At 42.1% G+C, this 27,643-nt stretch overlaps 1 protein-coding gene across 2 annotated transcripts; it reads right to left on the bottom strand.

The window, feature by feature from the left end:
* Nucleotides 1–286: 286 nt before the first annotated feature.
* Nucleotides 287–20,337, bottom strand: ENTPD3 (ectonucleoside triphosphate diphosphohydrolase 3). Of its 2 annotated transcripts, none has more exons than XM_059478632.1 (11): nt 20,005–20,337; nt 19,483–19,594; nt 16,234–16,354; nt 10,932–11,049; nt 8,070–8,220; nt 7,134–7,293; nt 4,870–5,100; nt 4,150–4,422; nt 3,946–4,056; nt 3,315–3,452; nt 287–1,119 (listed from the first exon to the last, which is right to left on the bottom strand). In XM_059478632.1, exons 3-11 carry the CDS (start codon nt 16,351–16,353, stop codon nt 886–888), a joined length of 1,536 nt encoding a protein of 511 aa, XP_059334615.1. In that variant the 5' UTR covers nt 16,354; nt 19,483–19,594; nt 20,005–20,337; the 3' UTR covers nt 287–885. The 2 variants fall into 2 exon arrangements, with proteins under 2 accessions (XP_059334615.1, XP_059334607.1); XM_059478624.1 differs by having other exon boundaries at nt 19,955–20,337.
* Nucleotides 20,338–27,643: the final 7,306 nt, after the last annotated feature.

Raw genomic sequence — 27,643 nt, forward strand, 5'->3', positions numbered from 1 at the left:
TGTCAAATCAGTTCAGACTGCCACTGTCTGAGACCAGCAATATGTGGGGTATGCAGGTCAGGGCTTCAGTATGAAAAACTACAAAAAGCATTTCTGTGAAAGTTAGAAAAAGACCCTGAAAACTCCAGTGTCTTCTGAAGGCAACCATGAGATATTTAAATTTAGGTTCAGTTACTAAAGTGTGAAAGCATTTTGTTACACCTCCAAAGCCAATCTTATGTACCAGACCAGAGGTGTTTTGAGGTCTCCATGGTACCAAAAGATAGAGCTGTGACAGGCTCAAAAGTTCTGAGAGGTGTTGACAGTTTATTACACCTTCTTGTGATGGGGATCAATCCATTTGGAACAGCAATAAAAACAATTCTATCACAACTCTTTCTTTCACTTCTTGTCATTATCCAGTGCTTGTTCCAGCTTCAGAAATTAGATTGCTTCAGGGCTTTTAGAGTCAGCACTGCACACAAGGACAGCTACCATGTTCCCATCTCCCACAGTGGCTACTGGCTCATTTAAAATTTTATCTTAAACAATTGCCACTGTGATCAAATCCATCACTACTTGAGCTCAGCAGTTAGCACAGAGTTAATGAACAAAAAAAACACACCTGTCAGGAAAAGGCAAGTAATCCCTTACAAAGCAAAGTGACATATATGCCCGTGTTTTCTCTGCTGCACACTGGACAAATTAAGTTTACAGAAACAATTACCCAAACATTTCAAAAGCACTCCAATTCACCATAACACAGATTCCTTTGTACCCCTTCTCTATTTATGCTTCTGGTCCAGAAGTCATTTTTGCTGTCTCTATTTTTGAAAAATGGGGGGCAAAATAAAGTTCTGTTTAGTAGCACTGTAACATTTTTGATTTGTCTCCAGCCAGGTTCATTCATTCTGGAATAAATACGTGTTCCACGCGAGGGACGTCCTTCCGATGATGGGATACAACGCACAGGTAGACGAGGAAGAGGAGGCACAGCAGTGCCGTGGCTGTGAGGAAGATGAGGAGCCCAGCAAACAGAGAAGGTTTCAGAGGCAGCTGGATCAGCTTCCCTTCTGCTGGAATCATGTTGGTGAGGCTTAACATGTAACCGAGTGACCACGCTATGCTGCTGTTACCAACCTGAAATGAAGACAGAACAGTCCTATTCCCATGGAATTTTTACTCAAAGACTCCAAGAGCTCAACTGCTGTTAATGGCAACTGTCCTTTAAATTAGCAAGGAGAAATCTTTAGTGGAATATGCAAAGAAGATACAGAACCATTTTAAATTACCCTTTTCCTGTAGTTCCAGAAGATGGTAATAAAATTGTTCACTGGGTTAAAGAAGCGAGACACAGGTATCGGAGGGGTACAGAGGTGTGTGGTGTATATGCAGGCAGCCAGTTATGCAATTTTAAACAAACAAATAGAAAACCCCATGACCACTATGCCAATTCCTAAAATTCCTATTTTAGGAATTCTATTGCCTGCTATGCCAATTCCTAAAATTAGCCCCTCACCTTAGCCAAATCCCAGAAGTCATTTGAGTTCAAGCAAATAAAAAAAACCCACAAGGAGTCTCACCAACGTGGACAAAGAGGAAGTGAGGATAAAGTCCCCAAAGAGGAACTCTATTTATCATCTTTTGTTCCATGTTTGTTTTTGTGCCTGCAAATGAACCAAAACTAGGCTCTTCTGTTTAAAAAATAAACATAAATTAAAAACTACTTCAAAATGGATGAAATAACAGCCAAGGGAGTATGTTTGTATTTGCTCCATGGTCCTCCTGCTTTGCTGTCTTTCCCCACATCTAGTTTGAGCAACAGAGTTTACCAGTTTTCCACTGTCCTTTTCATTAAGTCATTGTCCTGCCACTTGATAAGCAAAGGATCAAAAGGTAAAGTGTCCTCTGTCTTCCTCTCATCATGAGGTTTAAAACTTATAATTATTGCAAATCATCTAGCTCTGGATCTCACACAGATCTTAGCATTAGGCCAAGGTTCTTTTCATTGGTTGTGTTCACTAATTAAAAGGAAATATATACTCCTAGCATAGCCAAAAAACCCACCCTCCAGTCATAGTAAGATTGTGCTGTTATCTCTAGGGCAGCTTGGCTGATCAGCCAACATTAGATCTTACTGTTTTAGTAGGGGCAGATCTAATAAAGAGAATGTAGTTTTGCCTTTTGGAGTTTCACGATTACCCTAGTGTAAAATCTAGGCAACAAAGGTATTAATTTTAAATAAGTCTTTTGGGGTTTTGTTTTTCTCAGTATTTTTATAGTCTTGGCTAAGCACAAGAAAATGTTGCTTTTTCTGGCTGCTCCTATCTGCTGGGGACAGTACAATATATATTTAAATATCAAGACAAATCCACACCCCACGCCCTGCCCAGTGGAGATTAAGATCTCAAAGTACTCTAGCTGTTTTCCTGGTGGGACAGCTCAACTTTGGACACTCCTCCAGAGCTACTAATAACTGTCCACCAGAGGTCAAAATAAGGCAAGAAAATGCTACTTGATTCCTTAGTGCATGAGTAATAGATATGACTGTTCAGAAAACATTGCTTTTGATTTCTTATTCACAGCTTGCCAGCATCCCCTGCATCTAAAGGGATTTAAGCATACACCATGAAGATCTACAACCTATTCTTTTGTTGGCTTTGTATGCAAGTGCTGAAGCATTTCCAAACTATATGGACATTAGGAGACAGTCTGGGATAGGATTTTAGAGTAAGGCTTTGTGCAGCAGCAGAGAGGAAAAGAAATGCATCAATGACACAGATATTATAAACCTTTCTCTGTCAACTGAAAGGCAATACCCCATCAAAATACATCCTTATTCCAGAGAGCCAGATTATGGCACAGATGGATGAGCTGGGTGAGGATGAAAACTGTCCTCGCTGCTTCATCACCACTCAGTGACTCCAGCCCTCTTTGCCAGTTCCTCCAGGGCTCTGCCAGGAGACTGCAAAGCACAGCTCTGCTCTCCAGCTCAGCAGGCTTGGCTCAAACTGACCTTGACTGGTGAGGTGTTTTAGGCAGATCACTGCCTGGAGCAAAATACTGTGGAAATGTTTAAAACACAAGTGTTTGATTTTTGCTTAAAGCCCTTTAAAAGAATTTGTGTACCATCTCCAAGTAATGCTGAGACCCCTGAAAACAGGCTGAGATTGCTCTTGGGGGTTGAAAAGTGGCTTTGTCTTATGCCAAACATTTGACAGTCATTTACCAAGGCTGTTTACAACCATTCTGCTTTTGCAGGCTGCTGCATCCTCTGTCTTGTCCTCATGCTCATTGGATTAAAATTACAATAATAGAAAATTATTATTCCTCACCTCCTTTTGAAAATGTATCTGTGGCCAAGTTTCTGCGTTGAAGTTGTAACCATGTACAAGCAAGTAATAAATGAAATTGGCTGAGAAACAGTAGGATCTAGCATATTTTTCTTCAAATTTAGGCAGCATAAACTGGAGCTGAAAGCAAAAGGCTTTTTTTAAAAAAACATGTTAATTATGGAAAAAGCAAATGCTTTTGTAACTAGAGACTATTTGGGTTCTAATTACAAGTTAGTAACATTTTTCAGAAATACCAAGTAAAGGTGTAGACAACTAGATACAGGGATTCAGAAAGACTCTAAAAGTGACATAGCTTATGCAGTAAACAATGAAAATACACATAAAACTGCACATTGAAGATTGAGGATGTTATGGTTTCTAAAATTTCCATATCATCTCTACAGTGTGGTTAGAACTTGAAATGAAATTTTGAAACGTATTCCAAGTGTTAAGCATGACAGAAATACTACATGGTTTGAAGCACAGTGGAAAAACAAATGCTGGGTTGATACACACCTTTTGAAAGGTTCTGAACTCATAGCTGGTCCATATTATTTTTATATCCCTCTTTTAGAGGTTTAAAATGGAAAAATCCCAACAACACCAAAAACCAACCAACCAACCCACTTACCTGTGCCCAGCTCCGTGAACAGAAAAACCACATACTTGAATTGAAGTCATTTAGGGAAAATTGCCCAGATAAATTCAAAGCATTAATTGTATAGTAGAATCCAGAGAAAGCCTATAGAAAAGGAGTGGATGACAGGTTACTTTCAGAACTACAGAAATCAAGAGCAAGCAAGCTCAGAAAGAAGGACACTGTTTGCAAACCTACCACAAAATTCCCTTTAACTTTTGGCTGATGTATTCCATTAAATGGACAGTCCTCTCTGTGTCTGCAAGCAGTGAGGTTAAACAATAAAGAAACCATCTCCTGGCACAGACCTGGGTCTCCTGTTCCATGGAAATTCACAAGCTGGTTTGGGTAGTAATTTCCTGGTCTCAGAGACTGTGTACAAAGGCTGCCAAAGAAGTCCTTCATCATTAATGCTGTGTTATAGTTTTGAGGGTAGCAGGGATTATCCACATTGGCACTGGCCTTTGATTTCTGGGGGGAAAAAGAATCAAACAAAAACAAACAAGAAAACCCAAACAATAAATACTAGTCAAAAGCAAGAAAGACCTAATTTGGCATGAGCTACAGGAATCTTTTTGAACTGCAGATACATGTATTTTTGTTCACTGACATGACTGGTCAGCACAACACTGCTGATCAGTATAATTCATAGAAACTCTTTTCTCCAGAAGTCGTTCGCAAGATCAGCAAAATATTTACAAGATCTTTTTGTCAAATGGCACAGAACTCTTGCTAATTTTTAACAAATATTAAGTTCTTTGAATGAAACCTGAATGTGTTTGGCTACAACAAAGGACAGCTGAGATCTTACTGGGGTCTCTAGACTCCAGCAAAGGGAAGAGAACACAAGCCTAAGGTGCTGCCCAGACAATCACTGAACACTTGCAAGAGCAACATAGCAAAGGGTCTTAAACAGACCTGGTGCAGCAATGCTAAAAGCCTTTTCTCAGCTTCATCTCTCCCATAGCACTGGTAGCTGTGAGTGTAGACATTGTAGTTGTAACCATACAACTTCACTTGCAAGGTGCTATTGAGGTGCTCCTCAGGGTCCTCAGGGATAAATGAAATCTGAGTGGAAGCTCCTCCAAGGTCCAGTGCACCCACGGTCTCTTTTCTGTAAGGATGGACCCATGTCCTCCAAAGGTTTCTCTACATGTAAAATTAAAAACAAGGCAAATGAGAAATATTATCTGCTTGTTGTCCCCTCAAGCTTTTCTACTCTACTTCTTGAAACTTCCCTCCCCTTCTTTGTCCCACACTCTTTCAAAACAAAAAAGTAACTATGAGGAAAAGGTGCAGATGTTTTTATGTAAGAGGGATGTACTTTCAGAGAGTCAAATGATCTTGAAAGATGGGAGAACAAATGCAGAATGGTGTTCCACTCAATAGGACAGCACAATGACCAAAGCATAGGACTAGCCAGAGCAGTGTCTATTCTAGAATGTAGGGAACTGAAATTCAGATATCCAGGAGAAATTGAACAAATCTGGATGGAAATGGTATCAAGATTTGCTTATTTCAAGGCAAGAAGAAATAATAAAGGAATAGAATACTAGGAGATCACAGAGATAGAGAGTGAAAGGGAGTGAAAATAGAGTGAAAAATGCAAAATAGCCAGATGAAAGCTCCATGAAAGTCAAAAGAACAAGGACCCTTAATCTGCATATTTCCTCCACTGAAACTGCAGTCTGATCCATTCAGATGGCATTTTTCCCTACTACCCAAAATATTCCCCAAATTCTGTATTTGATCTACATAGTCACAGTGCCAAATATAGATTTTCCATTATTATCTATGTCAATATTTACCCAATGAGCATAATGAGATGAATACATACACAAGAAGGGAAACAATGGGGTTTATGGGCTAGCAAATACATTCATGATAAAATTCTACAGTGAAAAACTCCCATAAAGAGCCCCTCTGAATTTGACTGAATTTGACTCTCAGCCTGTTGTCACAGGAAAGGTCAGAATTTCTCTCTTTTACTAGTGATATTCCACATGTATTTCTTCACAGAACTCCCTAGACTTGGTTTGACAGCATCTTTCAGTCCATTTTTATGAATTTGCCATATGGAATTCGATATTTGGATGATTAAAATTCATGTGGTAGAAGACTGACACTGCCTTGAACTTAATGATGTTGTTTTTGTGGCATGAAATGCACACAAGAAAAACTCCTACAGAATAGGTGATTCCAATACTTGTTTTCTTAACATTGCAAGTCCCCAACACATTCACCATGAGCTATCACAGCACCAACAAGTAATTCCTTCTTATTTAATGGCCATGATCTGATAGGAGCCATTCAGTCAGGACAGCTAGCAGTACTCAGCAGCAGTGGTTGAAATTAATTTCATTTCTGGTAAGACAATCTGGCAGAAGTGCTGTCGATGCTGAGAGCAGCACACTCCTGCCACAAATGCAGATGAGTGATTGCAGATTGTCCTGGTACAGCTTTTACTCTGAATGAAATCACACTGAATACCTGCACCTAAAAAGTGATCTTCCAACACATCTGACCCCCTCTCTGCTCTGAGGCTTCTGCCTGGTCCTATCCCAAGTTTGAGAACAGCATGAGTGTGTTTTTATTGGTGTCACTGGGTCTGCACAGGACAGTGTGTTGCAGCCTACTGCTCATAGCCTGCAGCTTGTCAGCAGTCTTGGAAAGAGTTGTGGATGAATGATTTCTGGCTCAGCTGAGGCATATTTGACCACCTTTAGTGCTTCAAACACTCTTGTCTGCTTATAACAAGTGAGCCAACACTGCCAAACCATTTGGAGACCCCTAAGCCAGGCAGGTCCTTCACCAGCAGGGATAGCAAATAAGCAGAAGATCTTTAGTTGGCACCACTGTCAAGACAATCAACACCTGTCACACTAAACATACCAATTCATTTAAGGGTGATCTAACCTTTTGGTTTTAGGTAAGATGCCCAATATCATTTAGAGGAGAGGTTTTTTGTGGATCAGCAATTTTACCTTTGCCATATCCCATTCCCATAACAACATATTCTTTGATTTATGTTTGCCCTATGAGTGCCACAAAAAGACCCTGTTAGAGACTTCAGAGGAAAACAGGAGTTGCAACTATGACACTTTAACAGGCATGTCCTCTCAAACTTCTCATTTATAAGAGAGAAACAGTGAAAAGAAAACCATGCAGTTGTTTCCACACACCTCTAAGAAATTGCCCATTAAATAGTTGGCCGTTATCCATCCATACACCCCTTCCTCTGGCCCAGTTATGATCTGCGCACCCCTAAATTCAAAAGGTTGTGCTCTGAAGTAGCTTTGAATGCTTGCAAGGACTTCATTGGCTGCCGACTCATTTTGCAACCTAAGCAATTCACAAAACATGAGACACTGAGCATCTGGAAAGGCAATTTCATGTTTATTGTTCACTGACTAGCAATTCAAGAAAACTCCTACAATCACCTAATAAATGAAATAGACATTATTTCCCTAAAGGGGAAGCTTAGGAGAAGGAACAGCCAGTATCCAGCATTGTTTCAGCAAGCAATTCCCTCAATATGTACCAACCCGACTCTTTATCATGCAAATTCATGGGTAGGTTTTTTTCCTCTTCATATATTCTTTATTCTTTGTGAACTGAGTGTTTATATGACAGCTTCTGATTAAAACAGTCCTGGAATCTCTCTTCCAGCTCTCTTTAGCCACATAACAAATATAATAAAGCCAGTTTGTGCCAGGGCTAAAGCCACAGACAGACCCCAAAAGCCATATCACATCAAATCACATCCATACTCAGAATGCAGTGCCTAGCTTCCATCTGCCTTTGCTGCCCCTGGATGTGCACAAACATTATCTGTTTACATAACACTGTATTTTATGACAGATGTGAAAGAGAAAATTAAACTCTTGCCTTCTCCAAAATAAAGCAAGCTTCTTTTCAATACAGCATAACAGAGTGGTTTTATGCAGACACGCTTTCCCTCTCAGAAAAGTTTATTAAATTAAATTGGCTGGGCTCCATTTCCTTTTGAGATGGCCAATTTCCAGTGGGTAAAAATGCATCCAGTACATTTTTCACGTTGTGTTTTCACAGACTGCTCTGCTAGTATGCATACAGAGCAGTTCAAGTTTCTGCCATACCTCAGCAGTCTCATGCCAGCTGTAGCCCCCAGATAAACAGAAGTGTTTTTATGCAGATGAACTGGTATTCTCTCCTTCACTTTATTCAGACAGTCATCAAGAGGCTTGGCAAGAGCTCCAGGGCTACTCCCATAGCTGGATATACCAGGGCCTGAAAGAGAACAAGGAGGTAGATTTCATCCTGCTTTGCCAACTACAAATTAGCCCAATTAGTAAACAGGTGTTAAGAGAAAGACATTTCCCCCTTGCCCCCCAACAGTAACTGCAAACATGGGTAGGATGACTGAAAACTAGGAGTGCTTATGGAATGAACAATGTGGTGCCTGTGCATTTCAGGATGCACAGAAATGGCTCTTGAATTCATAGAAGTACAAGTCTGCTCTGGTGCATGAACTAGTGAACAGCTTTCCAAATTTCCAAAGCCTTCAAAGAGCAGGAATGAGAGCCACACTATCCTGCATAAGGCATAACTATTAGACTATTAACATCAAAGTCCTGCCTTGCTCAACACTCCAAGGACCATCAGGATCGTGACTTGTTCAGGCTCAACTTGAATGTAAATAAAACATTCTTTACTGAAATTCCCTAGCTGAGGAAGTTGCATGGAGAAAAACTGCCAGAACTCCATCTGCGTCTGTCACAGACATTTCTTGCACAACCTGGTCCCAAGCTAAGCAAAAGGTGGCTCTTAGCCACCTTTCTTAATTCCTAATTTAATTTCTTAGTTGAAAAGAGAGACCATTTATGTTCAGTCACATTGCATTGACAGAAACAGAAGAAAAAAAATATGGAAGCCTTTACAGATTCCACACTCCAAAGCTCCTGTTTTGACTGTGTGAATTTCAACATAAACATTACCATATCATCATTAGATGTTCACAGACCTGGTTTTGAAATAAGACTTTCTGAAAGTCTTATGTCTAGCACAAACAGGCCTGAAACTGGAAGGAAAGCTGCTCCCAGAGGAAAACAGAGCAGCAACATCCTCAGCAGCTGCCATTGCCTCACACTCCTTTGGTGGCTGCAACTTCCCATCTCCCAGTGTTCAGACAGAGCAGGTCACAAGGCAATGACCACGTTCTTCTGGACAGCTGCCTGCTTTGCCAATGCTTGGAGCCTTACCAGGACAGATTAACTGCACTGTAGAGTAAGGACTCTGATTTGGGGCTGGTTCCTGTACAGAAGGGCAGAGGTACTTAATAAAAGCAGAAATGAAGTAATAAAACCACCACAAAACTCACAGAGCGGTTGATCGCTTGGCCTTTCAAGTTCAGCAAATCTGCCTTTTATTATGCCCAGAGCTATCCCCCAGTTTAAGTGCTTATGACTGTGGTTAGGGGGTCACTAAAGGAACACTGACAGATGTGTTCACCACTGTCACCCACAGCTCAGCTGGGGACATCTCCCATGAACCAGCCCTCTGTCTCCTCCAGTGCAGAGTTATCCAAGACTAGAAGACTTAGCCCTGGTGATTCTGTACACTCAGGGATGTGGGAGTACTTGGCTGCTCATGGCTAAGGCCATGAACCTAGGGATTTCACAGCAACTTAGACTCCTCGTTTTTGTAATTTATTTGTATTCCCCAGCGGTAAAACAAAAATGAAACCAATTCAAGAAAATTCAAAAGGCACTGCTGTTTTGTTTGGCTTTTTTCTTTTTTTTTGAGAAGAAGAATAATGCAGTTTGTGCATTTTTCCCAAACCAGAATTCCTAAAGGCAAACATTCCTAATGAGTCAAGACATGAGTTAGCAGAGTGTACCCCTCCCCTCAGAAGGCTGGCCACCATTCCAGCAGTTTGTAAGGACATTTCATCATTACACACATGGCAGCACATTACTCCTATTCATGTTACACTTGCTTTCCTTTCCTTGTTCTAGAATTGCTGAGAATGTCCACACACATGTTTAACACTGAAATAGAAATGCTGGTGCTGTTAAGAAACCATTGCCTTCTACTCCCTGTTACTCATGGGCCTCTGTGGCTACATCTCCAGCATCTATTTCAAGACACAAAGAGGGATGCAAGACTTTGCAAGATCATGACTGAGACAGAAGGAAAATATTCTCTTTGAACACTGCAGTTATTATCAAAGAACAGAAAACCTGATTTCCCTCCCCTCCCTGGCCATCTGTCTTCACAAAATGCATGGCATTTCCATAACTTTGCAAGCTGAGTCAGACGTCACTGAAGTTGATGAAAAGTTTCTATGAAGGAATCCACAACCTCCTAACCATACTGGAGTGTGATCAGAAGTCAGCCTAGTCTGTCTGTCTGTCTGTCTGAAGGAATCAATTCAAAACCTCAGACAAAAGACAGGGCAGGTAGGCAGTGGTACCTGCGGGACATCTTCAGCTGTGTACAGTCCCAGGTCTTCCTGAGACAGAGGCCACAGCTACATATTTGATAAAACAATGACGTCCTGTCAGAAATAGTTCTGCCAATTTAGCTATTTTACTCAGTATGACTCAATTTACCACTAGTTCTGTAACGTGGAGAAGCTTAATTAACAACTAACACCTAACAAGAGCTAGATTCCCATTCTTCTAAAACTCCTTTTATTCCAAGCTATTTCAAAATATATATAAGACTTTTATTCTGAAAGAAACGCAAGGACTGAACATTAACAGGTCCTGACTGTCTTTAGATTGAATTCTGTCTGCACCAATCATGCACTGCCATGGAGTAAATCAAATTTTGCCATAATTTCCTTTCTCTGGCGCAATGATTAGAGCAGCTTACTGTATCGGTGGAAAAGAACTAATGCTGACAGAAACAGACATAGTCTTGATGAAGGGAAGGGAAGGGAAATAAACACTACAAGCAAGGCCAAAAACAAGCAAGGAACTTTCATTTGAGCTCACCTTTCACATTGCACTTGAAGGTTTGGCTCACTACTCCTGTATTGTTTTCTTTTTCTGCCGGCCACTCATAGACATAGACTGTAGTCCGAGAGGATCCAGCATCAAGGACTATTCCATACTGGGGATTAAGAAAGAATACATTAGATGAAGAAACAAACAATGACAGCTTAAATGCCCATGTGCAGCTGCACTGCACCAGCAGACATTTAGAAAATGCATGCACAGTGTATTATTTACAAGAGAGATTAATTTGAGTGTTAGGCGCTTAGGCATGAATCCAACAGCCAAGCACAGAATGAACCTGGCTGCAAACCAAGGAACATGCTACATATCTTCAATAATTAATTCAGTGGGGATGGAGAATGCTCATCTCCTTTCAGCATCAGGTTCAAAACCCACACTGACAAATAGATAACACTGTGTTAAGGCCTGATTTTGGAGCCGGTTCATTTCCCTTTATCCCAGTCCATTCCCTGAACACAGAAGGGTTTGATATCTAAGCACAGGCTTTAGATTCAAGGATGCACAAGGGATCCATAAAGCTATGAGCAAAGAGGTAAAGTACCTAAGAGCTGACAGTAAGAATGATGTAACAAGTCTGGTTCTTTCCTAATTGCCCCATAAACCTCTCCCTTGGAGTGGTTTGCTCCACCTGAGAGTTCGCCTCTGAGAACAGGCTGTGCCAGAGTATGAGACAACACAGAGGGAAAGAGAATCAATGTTACCCCATGATTATTTATAAAATAAATGAGAGATATTTAAATTACTTGCCCCAGGTCCCCTGGACTCTGGGATTAAAGCACAGGTTTCTCCATCCCACCCCACTGCTCACCAGACCAGTCTTTCCCCCTTTCCCATATTTTACGGCAGGAGAAAACTGTAGTAACTGGGAAGGCAATATCATAAAGGGAAGCAAAATGCAATTTTGGTATCCTCTTTATGATCCCTGCAAGTATGTTTGGCTCTTCCAAAGTCACCCAATTGGTGGGAGCCACACAGTATAGGGTTCATTTTTCTGTCAGCTTTTTTCTTTTGAAACAGACAGATGCCCAGGAGCCTGACAGTACTGAAAAATGAGAGCCTCCATCTGTCTGCAAAGCAGTAAGAGCCCCTGTAGCAGGCTGATAAAATTCATCCCACTGCCTCCCTGGGAGGGAAGGATCCAACTGGGAAGGATCACTGCTTCAGGTGGCAAACCATTCAGCTTCCACACCTGATTATTCCCAGCTTCTACTGTATCCTAAAAACTCCTGGCCCCCAAAGAATACCAGCAATACCAGTCTAGTCTGTTTCAGAGGACTGTTAGATAATGAAAATTTAATTTCTAGTTATGCAGACAATATTTACCCTGGTCCACTAAAAGATTAAAAGCCTCCACAGATACTACCAAACTATAAAGATACTCCTCCACAGATACTATCAAACTACATCATCAGGTTCTGTTTCAGTAACTACTTTAGCAGAAATAATTTGAGTGCATTTCCTCTTCTTGGAAGACGTGAGCATCCTGGAGGTACATAACAGAGTAATGCCCAAACTGCTTAAGGACTACTAATTCAATCTAGTCTCAGTCAGCTTAAAGTGCCAAACATAAGCTTTTAACTTGGCTACTTTTAGAGCTAACTATGCCCAAGGAGAGCTGGAAGATAATGGAAGTATTTTTACCTCAGTTAACTGTGGGCTTTTTGAGCTACTTCCTCCTTCCCCTGCATTTCCTAGCCTCCTTCTGGCAGTAAGAGATTTCCATCCCAAAAAGTACTGGTATACTTATTTGAATCCATGTGTGATTTACAATTTTTTAAATTTTCTTTCTCCCCTTCCTTCTCCTCTATGTTTCCTACACATCCTTAATGTATAGGAAACATAGATGCTCATTTTTGAAAAGGCCTCTTGGGCCCATTTCAAGGTGACTCATGAAGCTACTCAGGACTTGTGTGAGTTCCCTGTGTCCAAACAGCCTCAAAAAGTGGTGACCAGTGACAACTGTGCCACATGTTAGGACCAAGATTAATCTTTAATTAAAAATCCAGAAATGGCACAGGATGCTGCATCTTAAGAAGGTGAGAGAATTCTACAAGCCTTGCCTTAGCAGGCTGCCAAAGACAAACTGGCTGGATTAAAATTTTCTAGGGATGTTAGATTTCTGTCCAAGTTGCATGTTGGATCACCTTTGTCTGCCCTTTAAGGGCAAGCAATGCCTTCCTGCTTTGAAATGCACTGTGAGAGCATTGGCAAACCCTTATCCCAGGCTAGCAGCTATTAAAGAACAGAACTACTTTTTCTCCCCTTTTTCCTTTCTCCTTCAACTGTCCTGCTGAGTATTTCCATCATCTCAAAGGCCTGGTGATTCCATAATATCCAAGAACTGCACCATCCACTCAATGGTTTAGATTAGTCAGACAAGATAGGGAGACAACATTAACCCAGAAAAGTTTCAGAGTTCTGTTTTCTATGCCAGAGGAAAAAAGAAAGACAAAAAGGGGAAAACAAAGTGACTTGAAGGGAAATGTTTAATATGGGAATATGGCTTTGTAGGTACATCCTGAGGAGTAGTAAAACCAACAGATAAGCAAGCATAAGCCCCAGGATCAATCACCTTTTCAGCCTGGGTAGCATTCCAATAGGAGGACTTAGAAATGCACAAACCCTTGAAGCAGGCACAGTTATGGTGGATCACCTGCCTTCCAATCACTTTGGAAGCTGCCAAACAATTTGGAGAGAAGCTGACAAGCTAAACCAGTTGCAGGGAAGATGGAGGTTACAAAAATGGATCTATGCTAGATGCATGCTTCAATTCAGCTGCATGGATTTGAACAATTTTTAATCAAGTACAACAGCCACAAACAATGCAAAACACTTCCTAAGAGCCAAAAGAGACATGAAAAATTTAGGTATTGAAAACTGTAGCACCTCTGTCATGGTCATATTTTCTGCGAAAACCCCTTGCCCATGATTTCTCTCCTGGGAAGCTGAGAAGCCTCAGAGAAAAAGGAAAACAATATTATCTAATTTGCTTCTCCCATGTTTTGCTGCTTTGGAATGTGGTTGGACATTGTTTATCCAACATGTGAATTGTTTTTTTACTTATTGGCCAATGATGGCCAAGTTGTGTCAGACTCTGGAGAAGAGAGTCACAAGTTTTTCAGTAGTATCTTGTTAAACCTTCTGTAAGTGTCCTTTCTCTATTCTTTAATATAGTTTAGTATAACATTCTTTTATATCATATAGATCATAAAATAATAAATTAGCCTTCTAAGAACATGGAGTCAGGCTCATCTTTCCTCCCACAACAGGGGACCCCGAAAATACCACACATTTCGAGGGGCAAATTAAAGAATACAATAATGAAGTGGGGTTTTTTTTCTCTAGGGCTCACAAAACAGCAATAGATAAATAGATTTTTTTTTTTTTTTACCTGTATAAAGGCTTATTTCATTCAGCACTATTACCACTTCTCCACTGAGGACATTTGTGTTTTCTTCATCACTCTTCTCACTTCATGGTGTGTGTCAGTGAGTCATGAGTCCTCTCAGTGCCCCAGCCTCATGCAATGGGCAGGCCCTTCCTGAACTAATCACTGGCTCAGCCTTCAGATAATCCAGCCATCAAGGATCCAAAACATTCAATTTTGCAACAACAGTTTAAAACACCAGCGGCGCGGCATCTCTTGTGCCACAATGGATGCTCTCAACATACATCTTGGGAAAGAGCTTTTGTGCCACAGGTAACACAAACAGTAGTAACAGAAGAATGAGGCCACTTACAAAAAATAAATCTGCTTTCATCATGTTGTTGCCATAATTAATTTTAATCAACCATTAAGTTCAGGACACCAAGTTAAGTAATTTCCAGGCTCCATATAAGCCTGGTATGGAGGCCTTCACTGGCTTACCAAGGTCCTCCTTCTACCTGTGAATTTCTTGTGAATTACTCACTGAGGACAACTCAGTGTCTCAGGAATCAGACTCAGGGTCCTCCATACCACCTGCATTAGCAGGCTTACAGCCCAAACTCAAATCCAAGGCCAAGGCACACCCAGTAGAGGAAACAGCAGCCTTCCTACAGAAGCTGCTGTGAGGCTGCTGTGATTCAGTAAGCAAAGCTCCCCACTAAAACCAGCTCCAGATACTCCAGGTGGTTCCAATGCTTCCTCAAAGAGGAAGGTAAACAGATTTATCATTCTGGATGTGAAACTAAATTAATGACAAACACAAAAGATGTGTAGGCTGTCTTTTAGATAGTGGCTTCAGCCTTGTCCTGGCTTCAGCTGGGATACATGTCAGTCCAGTCCTGCCCTGCATGAAAATTGGTGGGACGTGAGGCTGCTGCAAGAAGCCATTTGGGGCTCAACAGAGCACATGCTCGAGGCACTGTGGCACCTAGCACAAGCCCAGCACACTCCCCCTGCCACACCACACAAACGGGGTATCAGAATTACAGTTTTATCCTGTTGTCTGACTCACACACCACCAAATGATTCAGACAAAGCCAAAGGTGTTTATAATCCCATAAAGTGCAACAAGGCATTAGCCTATGGTTATCAGTGTGTGAACTGTGCAGTTAAATACTCATGCAGATGGAAAGGTAGAAAGGACTTCAAAGCAAAATCTGACAAGAGGATCGTGGGAAAAAATCAGCACCCTACATATCCTTAGAAAGGTATTTTTTACAGCTTTTCCTCAGTTGTTTACATCTCTCATTGAAGAACCTGCACACATGTTCCACAGCAGAAGGCAAAACCTGATCTTCAGAGTATTTCAGTTTGTGTTTTGCAGTTTGCTCTGCCCCCCTTAAGGAAGTTACTTTGCTTCCGTTAGCATCCAGCAAGTCCCAACACGTGGTAAAGGATCAAGTGCATACTTAGAGCCCAAATGCTTTTGATACACAGGAGCAATTTGCAAAACTGTCAGCAGAAACTTCCCAGCTGTGCTTGGGGCCAGAACTTAAACTCTGGGTATTTCCCACTTCAAAATTATTTTAAAATTACTTCCAATTTTGGGAAAAAAAAAAAAAAAAAAAAAAGAGTGAGATATTCACCCTATTTGGCCTTTCAGTCCTGAAGAAGACATAGCCACCACAGAGAGGGAATCAAGAAATACTTTTCCTGCTTTGCTACTGGCTACTGACCCTTGACCAATTCTCTTTTTCTCTCAGCTTCACTTTTCCCATGATGATATGATTAAACATTAATTTATGGCTGTAAGCTCATTTGAATCACCCCATAAAAATGAGTTTAGAAAGGCACTTTATTAAATACCAGTTCAAAACATTGTTCTCCTTCCTGAGGTTGCCTAAGACTTACCTTAAGCCCTGGGGAGAGGACCTGTTGCTGATTTATCTGAATCACTGCAATGGCAATAACAAGGACTATGCTTAGAAGAAGGAACACTTGGGCAACAACACTCGGGGTTCTGGTGAGCATCCTGAAACGACAAAGTGGGAGGCACTTAGGGAACTTGAAAGGATTTGGCGATTCTGTCTTAAAGCCTGAAGTCCTGAATCAGTTGAAACTCATAAATCTAATTTCATCAACTGGATCACCTGGTGGAAATTCCATCTCCTCCTCAAGAAGTGCCTGGTGTTTTGCAACCTCTGACTATTTATTGCCTGGAAGGGCCGTGTCTGTATTGTCATGCTAACCATGCCAGATTTCACCCTCTGCCTGCCCGGTTTGCACTGCGGTGGTGCCTACATGTAGGTGCCTGCTCCCCATCTCCCATGCCCCAGGAAAGGCAGGCTGTGGGCACACAGCTGTGGGCACACAGGTCAGGGCTAGGGCTTGTCCAATGCTTCCCTGGGCTCCTGCAACACAGCCACAGCCATGGCCAGGCACACACCTGAGCCAGGCTGCTCCACTGAGTGCACCTGGAGGCTTCTGCCAGAGATGCAAGGTTGGTGTCTACAAGAGGTGCAGACTTCTTCAGCAAGAAAGAAATAAAAAATAAATTAAAAAGGAGGTTTTAAGAATATTAAAGTAGGCGTCTTTCTACTAACAGCTGATGAAATATGTGTGTGTGTGTGTGTGTGTGTGTGTATGGGTGTGTGTGCATATCCCTATTATTATCACTCTGCACTGCACATAAAATATTAAATATACACTTTAACTCAGACATTTTGCAATGAAAAATTACTAAATCTAAGTAAGTCTAACAGGGTTATGTTGGACAAACCCCAAGGTGGCATGGAACATGCTAACTAACAATAAGGCTGTTTATATGTTCATATCCTCTAGAAAGGTTTCCTAGAATTCAAATGTGATCTAGGTTTCCTGGAACTTCTGCTCATCCTTTCCCATGTCCCTGGAAAATGTCCCTGCCCAGACATCTCTTAACCCCAAGAGATCATCCAGAACCTATGAATACTGACAGTCCACATACCAAAATCCTTCTGCTCCCCAGGCATTGAGGAGGAAAGAGGCAACTCTAGGGACAGGGCAAGCTTAGAAGTGTCAGAGGAACACAATAAGGAGAACTTGCCTGCCTTTGTTATTCCAGAAACCATTGGTTTTGGCACAGAAAAATCAACGTAGCCTGGCTTGATCTATCCTGAGTCACATCTCCTACTTCTTCCTTACTGATTGTTGAACACACCAGTGCCTGCTCAGGACTGTCCTGCTATTTCAGCAATCACCAGTGCCAGCCTGTGCTGAGGACAGGAGCTTAGAGGAGCTCTCCAGTCCATGGCCAGAGCACACTGGGTCAACCCCACTGTACCCCAACACATGGTCCTGTCCCTAGCTCCAACCAGAGCCCCAGGGCTGAGGGAGAAGGCAGAATGATGCTTCTCACACAGCTTCCCTTTTCTAAACCCCATGGGCTCTGCAGCCTGGGTACCAACATCTATGTTCACATTCAAAGGACAAGAAAGAAATTTGTTTTGTTCTGGGATTAGCTTCACACAGAGCTTTGCCTATGGCGACCGCTTTCCTTCTTTTTCTTGCTCTTTCTGTTGTGAAAACTATCTCAAATTGGCTTTTGGAAACTCTTTTGACACATCTTACTTCCAAAACATAATTTTTTACACTCATTACCTCCCTTTTCTAAATCCATATGGGCTCATTTTTCACTGCCTATCTACTCTTCCAACACTTTTTTTCTTAGCTTGGTAATAGCTTTATCATCTTAATCATCAGTCAGTTTAAAGAGAAAATTACCAGCCACATTGGTGATCTATTTACTTCTCCTCATTGCTTCACTATCCTGAGGCATTGAAACATCATGTACACAGTGCAGAAATGATAAAATGAAATCTTTATTTTACCATTACAAAATATGTTAACACCTATACTGTAACCTGCAGGACATACTAACAAGAAGTATTTTAATGTCAGAACATACTAATTAGAAGTATTTATATCCATCAATTCCTTTTTGAAAGGAGAGACCAGATTCTTAACTACACATTTATGAATAACCATCTGGATAAAATACTTTAAGGGGACAAAAAGTCATTAGCTTTCAATTGTACATGGATATATCTATATAATATTATAAAGTGACTGAAAGAGAACTATCTGCTCACAACCCAATATATACCAGTCACTCCTGGATCAAAGTACTGATGTTCAGTGCTGGAAAAAACCAAGTTGTCATCAAAGAAAAAATGTGCAGGACAAATGACTCTTTGAAAAACCAAAGCATTACCAAAAAACAAAGCAATAGTGACTATTAGACTCTTAACACTTAAGTCTTGAATGATTAAATATTTTCTGCGCCCATTTCTGGGAGAAAATGGGAAATCTTGGTTTGTTGAATTTCCCATGTGCTTACCTGGTACTGGGATTTGTCTTCATCAGAGGTGATTTTTCTCTTTTCAGAAATCTTTTTAGAGAGGGAGCATGTAAGGTAAGGGCAGGTCACTTGAGACATTCCTCATACAATCTTGTCCCATCAGCAATCAGGACAATTTCATCAGAGATAATCTACAAATCCTGATTTACACAACAGCCTCTGTATCAAAAGGTCACCTTACACTCTGTGACCCCTTGAAGTCATTGCCCAGCTGGGACCTTTGCTGCCTTCCCACCTAACAGGATCAGAAGCACAGGGCTGTGTTTACCTGTGGCTACACTCAGATCTAAGCCTCACACACCAGGCAATACAGTCACATTTGCCCATTCAGTGAAATCGGTAGAGATACCAGAGAAGAGTTCACTCACTCCACAGTTAAAACACAGTTGTAAGGTAAGGAACTCTTGCTATCATTGTGCACTTGTTGGCAAAAAGACAAATAAAAGGTGTTAACTGAGTATCAAAGCCCAGTTGCCTTCCATTATTAAAACAACATCATCCTGAAGCAAGAAAGAGCATAAATACGTATTTTCCACACCCAGTTAATTACACTGGGCCACACGTGAGCACACTGGAAGGATCACTTTCTTCACCTTACCTGCAAGCAAAAAGAATTCCTGCCTGCAAAGGAAAACACACTCGACTTCTTTATGCCATCAACATTTGAACTAAGTTAAATGCACACCAGTAAAAATTCCCGCGCTGAAATTCCTTTTCCCAAGTAACTTGAAACATCAAACTCACTTCTTTTAGGCACTGACCTGTTTGTTCATAGGGTGGGTAAGCGTGCGCCTTTCTCAACGCTGTAACCAGAGGGATGCAAACACGTTACCCTTTACTTCAGACGAGGTCGTCAGGCGAATGTTTCAAGTGCTGTGGGGGGAAAACAACAACAAAACCAATAAAAACTGAAACAAACAAACAAAAAAAAATCCCACAAAACAAATCCCATAGCACTAAAACCCCAACATCCACAGCACTTTAAACCACATGGTGAAAACCTGCGAGGAGGTTTCACACGCCTCCCTTCGCAGGAGAAATTAAGTTAAAACAAGCACATGGACACAAAATCGTGGCTGAAGCTTTCCCTCATCTCACTGTCCCGGATGAGAAAGCTTCACACGATGAGCATGATTTGCGAGAAAACACCAAACTATGCCCCCAAAATAACCTCGGAGAGGCAGAGCGACACCCCCGCCGCGTTGCCGGGGCAGCAGCCGCCCTTTTCCTCACCTAATCCCGGCCTCGGTCCGGGATCCCGGCCCCACCACGCCCCAAGGTACCTCCGCAAGCCGGGCTTGCCCGCCCGCTCCCGGGATGCGGAGCGCTGGCAGCACCCTCGGAGCGCCTCTCCCGGGGGGATTTGTGGAGAGAGCTGGTGGCCGCCCCGTGCTCCTGTATTTCCAAACAGATGGAGAACAAACACACGAAAAAACAACTTGCAGGTTAAAAAGAAAAAAATAAATGAAATCCGGATGGACTGAGTGAGGCGGAGGGAGGAGCTCTGCGGCGAGTGGAGCAGCCGGGGCGCCCCCGCAGCGGTGCTGAGCCCGGAGGGGATGCAGCGGGGCTGGGAGGGCACCGAGATGCCGCCGCAGAACCCCCTCGCACGGCCGTGCCTCCCTTCCTTCCTTCCTTCCTTCCCTTGCCCTCCCCTCCTCCGGGGCTTCCCGGAAACGCCGCTCGGGATTTTGGCAGCTGGTGCGGCAGGGTGCTGCTGCCGCCCCCAAATCACATTCCTCAGTTCCCTCCCAAAGCGAGGGCAGAAAGGGGTTTGTCTGGAGGTGGGTGGAAGAATCCCTGCCTCTTCTAAAAGGAACAGGTGCTTTCTCAGGAAGGCATTTCTCCGAGCCCAGAAATCAATCAGCAGTCCCTCCACTCTCAGGGCTACCTTTCCATCCAGGTTTCAGCGTACAGGCACCACTTGTTTTCTAGTTTTTCTGGAGTTCTTGCCAAACCTAGGCTGCTCAGTGGGCTTAGCACATTCCCAGAAGCAGCGTCACAGATCCTGCCGTCCAACCTGTGTGGCCAAGGATCATCCTACAGCCTGCAGGATGGGTTTGCCAGGGACATGAGCGCTGGAATCACAGCGAGACTCTCCAGCTGCTCTGCCAACATTTGCTCATTGCTCTAGGATTCAGAGTCACATAATGTAAAAACCCAAATGCACCTCTTTGATTCTTTTTCTCACAAAGATCTTGAAGAATTACAGCATCTTTGATTTTTGGATAAAGGAGAACAAGAAACCAGCTGCAGCCTTGTGAACCATCTGTAAGCATCTTTTTATAATCTACTCCCATTTTGGGAGTGGAGGCAATTTTCTCTTTCTGATGACAACACATTATTAAAGCTGATTTAATGATGATCTTGGGAGATCAGTTATTTCTAGCACATGAAGACAAAGCCTTTCATCCCTCCTGATTGCCTGACTGTTGCATGTAATTTATTTCCTTTGTATGATTTCCATTCATGTGGCATGTTTTTCTTATCCCTTCCAAATGTATTTAAGGCCCTTGGTCCAACTGACTGCATTGGCAAGTCACCTGAATCTGCTCAGGTGTCCATTTAAAATGACAAGTGAGCTGGATTGCTTACCCCACAGAAAAACCTATTATTTTTATACAATCAAATGTGAACATTTTGAAATAGAAAGTAAAATGTCAACCAGTCCTACACAAGTGACTAAAATTCAATGTTTGCAAAGACAGCCAACCTCCCTTCTATATCATCTACTTCTATAAAAACAGACATGCAAGATTGTTTTCTTTCTGCACCATTTCCAAGAGCTGGGCTGTTGCATGAGCTGCTCTTCTTGTGACTACTATAGCCGGGCTAAAATCATGATGGCAGCATAAGTGATATGGGCTAAAAAAATCCCCCAGCTGGTTCAAAGTCCAGGACACTGCTCCAAAATCAGGTGGACTAGAAGAAAGATTCCCCTCCAGGCATGCCCAGTGGCTGTGTTTCCCTGGTTCCTCTGCTTCAACCCAGGGGACCCACCTTAGATCCACTACTTTAACTTCTTGTTTTCCTAAACCTTCTCCTTTGGCTTTTCTTTAGTTTCTTCCCCAGCCTGGTCCCCCCTTTTATAGTTCTTTTCTCCTGATCCTCCATCCCTTCCCCACTTCCCAGGCATAGATTAAGCTGGGTGCCATTTCCCCAGCCTGCAGCACACACACCTCTCCTCTCCATCCTTTTCCTTGCTGCAGCACCTTTTCCTTCTCCCCCTTCAAATATCCTTGTTCAAATGCACTTAGTGTAACTAACTGCATTGATTTGTTTTGCTTGGACAGAATCTACCCCAGGTGTCCATTTAAAAATGACAAATGAGCTGGATTGCCAACAGTCTCAAGGAAAAATGTATTGCATTTGCTGCCATTGGGCATGAATATGTGGAGTAAAAATACAATGACTGATATTGGCAGATTCTTATATGAATACCAGTGTCTATGATCAATAGCAAGTCTCTAGAAACAAAAACATTACGGATATGAATAAAGTATTTGTTAGAGACACATTTCTGCAATGCAGTTTTGGTATCATGCTTACACAGAACCCACAGCAGATACTGCCCCATTTCCCTATGGAGTGACAGCAGCAACATCAGGAGAGGGGATGGATGATTACACATCCCTAGACACCAAGGAACTGCATCTGTTCCTTGTGTAATGCTCATACAGCATTGGATGCTGGAATATCAAGAGGCCTCCAAATATCCTCTGACGAGACAGTAAAGGGTGAAATGGGGAGAAATCTTTATGTGAAAAATGGAGGTAAAAAGACACAGGTGGCTACAAGAAGAGAAGTTTGCTTTCTTGCATGGTACTTTGCCAGTTCATAGGAGTAAGACCCATCCCTCATTTCTGTGCATTCTTTGCAAGGTCCAGTAAACAGAAAGCTTTTCCGCTTCATCCTATGCTTTTTGCACCATTTGCATTGCTTTTTGCACAGCCTTTTCCACCATTTGCTTTGTCAGCAGGCTGGTGTGATGCCCTTCCACTCAGCTCATCACTTCCATCAATCTTCCTGGATACTTTCCTCCTGGGGCTTTTCCTCAGTGTTGACAAAGAGCCTTCATTCACAATTTCTGTTCCCAAAGACTTCCTATCTTCATGTTCACCTCTTCACCTCAGGATCAACTGTGATAAATGGCAATGCAGGCAGAGCTGTCTAAAGAATTTGCAGCCCTCTGGGCCAGCATGAGTCAGAACATTAAAATTAGGCCTTTTTTTGTGACTAACATGTTATTCCAAGGCAAAAAGCACTTCTTCTACTTGGTTCAGACAAACATCCTACATATTGTGCATCCAAAGCACTGCAACAAAGTTGGTGAAGGGTCTGGAGCACAGGTGCTGTGAGGAGCAGCTGAGGGAGCTGGGATTGTTTAACCTGGAGAAAAAGAGGGAGAGACCTTATCACTCTCTAGAACTACCTGAAAGGAGGGTGTAGCCCTCCTTCTCCTAAGGAACAAGTGATAGGACAAGAGGAAATGATCTCAAGTTGTGACAGGGCAGGTTTAGATAGGATAACAGGAAAAATTCCTTCATTGAAATGGTTGTCAGGCATTGGAACAGGCTGCACAGGGTTGAGTCATCATCCCTGGAGGTATTTAAAAACCTGTAGATGTGGTGCTTAGGGACATGGTTTAGTGCTGGATGTGCCAGGGCTGGGTTAACAGTAGGACTCAAGATATTAAAGGTGTTTCCAACCTGAGTGATTCTATGATTGTAGCAGCATACCGTGTGAATTGTCAAATTTAGGAAGATAGCTCTCCAGGCTTTCAAGCAAGGAATTCACAAACCATATGTGGACTCTGCATTTAGAAGAATGTTAGATGTGATTCTTTTCAGAGACCGTAAATGCAGTTTTTTTTGTTTTACACCATTGCAAAACTGATTTTTAATGGTCTTAAAGCATCTGCTGCCCTAGAGTATTCTATCATTACTGACAAACACCACCACCACACCCCCATAAAGACCCCATAAAGTAAATTCATAGCTATGGCATAAGAAATTCAGTTTGTGCAGTGCTCATACATTCTCATACATTGCTTATGAGATATTCTCATTGTTTTGAATAATGGCTGGATACAGACATTGCCTTGTCTCTTTAGTGTTTCACTGATGGCTACTTTGAAATACCTTAGACAGCTATTTGTTGGTTTATGCTTTTATTCCTTTACGGGAGCACTAAAGCTAATCATGCATCTCAGATTTAGTTTCTGAATCTTCTGCCACATACATATGACTCTGTACTGTAGGAACACTTTTCTGGTCCACATCATCTTGGGAGGCCTTGAAACAAATAAATACTTTGTTCTGAGGCTGAAGCAAAATATTTTCTAATTTATTTATTTCCCTTCCTAAGGGCTTATAGCTTTATACCCTTGCCTCTTTTGTCCTAAGAAATCAAGAGCTGCTTCAATCAATCAAAACCCCTCAGGAACAGCCTTCATCACATGGTTATGAGGAAGCACAAGTTGTAGGCACGTAATTAGGGCAGCAGATTGCTGGGGCAGCAGAAAAAGACAATCCCTTTGTCTATTTTGCTATGCCCGGGTTTTAGCAAGCCAAACGAGCTGCTGCAGCAGGACAGGGTGTGTGCCAGCCTGCTGTGCTGCTGAAAGCATTGGTGCTTTCCAGGAGCAACAGTGCCTGCTCCCATCCCTTTCCTCCCTGCCCCTCAGCTGCAAACCAAGCTCATGGAGCTTTTCAGCAAACTCCTCCCGTTTCTTTTTAGCCACTCCTCCCGTTTCTTTTCAGCCATGCCTGCAAATGTATGTTATGTCTCAACTGATATATCCCACTGTCAAAAACCAGACACAGGAAGCTGACCAAAAACCACCATTCTCTTGCAAGAAATTCACTATTGGACTCAATGACATGCACCACCTCCAGTGAATGGATAAATTTACAGATATTACTCCTTAGGGTTTAATCCTTTAAAAATTGCTGTGTGAAAAACTGCTCAACACAGAAGATTTCTGTGCAGTTGACAACTCTAAATGAATGTTTCACTTTCCATGGCCCAGAAGTAATTGCTGACAAATTGCTGGTTCAGGAGAAGAGACTCACTCCCTATGTTTTCAAAAAGGGTGAAGTAGTCCTTGTAGCAATATTTCTGTCATGTTTTTGTGCTCTTCCAGGAATGGATCAAATCAGCTGAATAATTCTAAAATTCCTACATTAAATCCTTTCCATTGCAGCTCCATACAGGTCAGGTTATCTCTTTGAGGGGATCTGTGGATGAAAAAAGTTCTATTACAGCTCTTTCCAAGTTCACCTGCCAGTACTGTTATTCACTTGTTGCTTTGTTTCCCTAACTCTGAGCTAATATAACAAGTTATTTTCTCACTTTCCATTCACCAACATTAAACTGCAGTTGTGCAGATTTTCTTCACAGGCTCAGAAATGCAACTATGGCCATTAAAGTCAGTTGTATAGAACAAGAAGCCTGTGGGAGAAAACAAGCAGCACGCAGAAGAGTAGAATGATCCCTATAATTGTGATTCTAACAACCATTCCTAATTTGCAGACTCACCCTTGTGTAGTTCCTGCTCAAAAATAGCCTGCACTAAGCAGCTTGTTTTCTCACTAACTGAACAAATACAGAGACACTAAATTAAATGCCTGGTGTGATTCCAACAGATTGAAAAGCTTTTTCTTATCCAGTATGAGAGAAGAGAACTTCTAGCTAAATGCAGTGCAAGGCTGGGTTTGGTGGAAGGCATGAAGTGCACATTGATTGGGATATTCCTACAGCCTTGAGTATGTTTCATTATCTTCATTCACTTTTGCAGCCACAACTACAGTATCATCTCTCGAGTTCATGGTAGTAATAGTAAATAATGCACCTGACATGAAAAATGCATCCAGGTTTTGGTTTATCTGTGAATTTTCCTTTTTTTTTTTTTTTTTTCCATTCATTTTCTCTCCATTCTGGTGCCCTGAGTGTTTATGACCTGCAGAAGGGTACATCCCACACACCATTTTAGCACTGACTGACAGCTTTGTGAACCTTCCAGGGAGTGCCTCAGGCAGGTTTGTGCCTTGACTGAGCCCTGGCTGAAAGTGAGTGCCAGAAACAATCTAATATCTATGACAGAGGTCCTGCCTGCAACTCCAGTCTGTTATGGTGGTCCTGAGCATTCAGCCCTGCCTGCCAGGATTTGTTGTGTATGCACAGTAAAGCCAGACACGTTAAAGGCAGCGGCTGTGTTGGCCAGCCCTTCATGAGAGTCCTGTCTCTGTCAAACACTGAAGATACTTGGCCATATCACTCCTATAAGCACAAAATAAGAAGGGTGATAATTTCATATGGATGCTTTGAAAGTTGGTGTCAGTTTGCCCAGGTGTTTGTTTCTTTGCCTTCCCCAGTCAGGTTCCTAATGGTATCCTGTCCCACCATTCTTCCTCCAAAGCCAAATGCACTGTTTGGCCCCTCAGCATGGCAGTCATCCTGCACATCTTACCTGTCTTGCTTTGCTCCTCACTCAGGCTTCTTCCCACTGGTTTTGCTGTTCTGGTTTTCCTCCTTGAATGACTCACACAAGTAAGACCTCTCTCCAAAGTGTTCCTACCTAGCAGTGGTAGCAGATTCATTTAAATAAATACAGCACAAAAAAAAAAAAATCCTCTCCTTAAAAAAGCATATGCATACACTGAATAATCTGTGCCAACTTCTCTGATCTTACCCCAGTCATGGTGTGTCCAGAGAGGTCTCTGAGGGAGGGATTATCTCTGAAGTGGCAGAGGCACGGTGCCAAGAACAGTGGAGCCCTCATTTGGCCAGCATACAGGATAGAACTGTGACAAAATGCATCAATCACCCTAAACCTGAAACGGGGCTCCATGAAACCACACATGCTCTCAGTCCAGCTGACTTCAATTAAGATCCACGAGCACAAAAGCTGATCTCCCTGGGGTCACTTCACATCAGTGCAAACAATTATCACCCACAGGAAAACAAATCACTTCTCTGTGGTTTCCAATCTATTTCATTTGCCAAGAACAGATTAGCTTCATTTTGCACTCTATATATACATCTTTTTACATAAACCTGTATATGCAAGGTTTTACATGGGAGAGGCTGCTGGACAGGCATTTTCATTTTGACTTCTATCTGCTGAGCAAGGTTAGCTGTGTTTTCGGAGTGTGCCTCTGCATACTTTAATACTGTATTTTTCAGTTTGCTTCTCTTTTTTCACACAGTAATTTAACCCCACTTTCCAAGACTAAAAGAAAAGAACCAACAGATGTTCGAGATCAGACAGAAGGTGGATGTGCTTTCTTTTTAAGCATCAGTAGGAGCAGATGTTGATGAGAAGGCTGTTGAGACAGGACTACCACAAGTGGATAATTCCTCTGAAATACCCTCTCAATTGCTGCCATCTCAAGCCTCAGAGACTCCTTGAGCCAGATGTTATATCTGGTCTAATAACACCTCACAGACCTCTCTGCCTCTGAATGTATTTGATGGCTTTTTGAGCAAATGCTTGCGCAGCAGGCGAATCCACAAGGTGCCTGGCTGTTTCTTAAAGGTTCAAATGCAGCTTGAATGCCAGAAAGGAACTGGTTTAAACAGCCTGGCTCTCTCAGCAAGCTCTAGATTTGCATGGAGAAACATGTCCTCAAATTTATTTTTTTAAAATATCTGAGACTTGCTTAATTCTTTCATAAATGTAGATGCTTATCCATTTTTATAACTGTTGGGGGTTTTTTCAAACTTCCCTTCTTTTTAGGAGTCTGACTGTCAGTACACACCCTGGGCCTGGTCTGTGACCTACAGGCCACCTCCTGCAGGTCCCTCTGACCACTCCTAATAGACTTTAATTCACACAAGGTATAACTTTGTGAGACTTTTGGACAATAATACACATGAGAAAACCATGTGAATTAGGGGCCCTCAGGGTCAGAACTTTAC

Source organism: Ammospiza nelsoni, chromosome 1 (assembly GCF_027579445.1).
Source record: "Ammospiza nelsoni isolate bAmmNel1 chromosome 1, bAmmNel1.pri, whole genome shotgun sequence".
NCBI lineage: Eukaryota > Metazoa > Chordata > Aves > Passeriformes > Passerellidae > Ammospiza > Ammospiza nelsoni.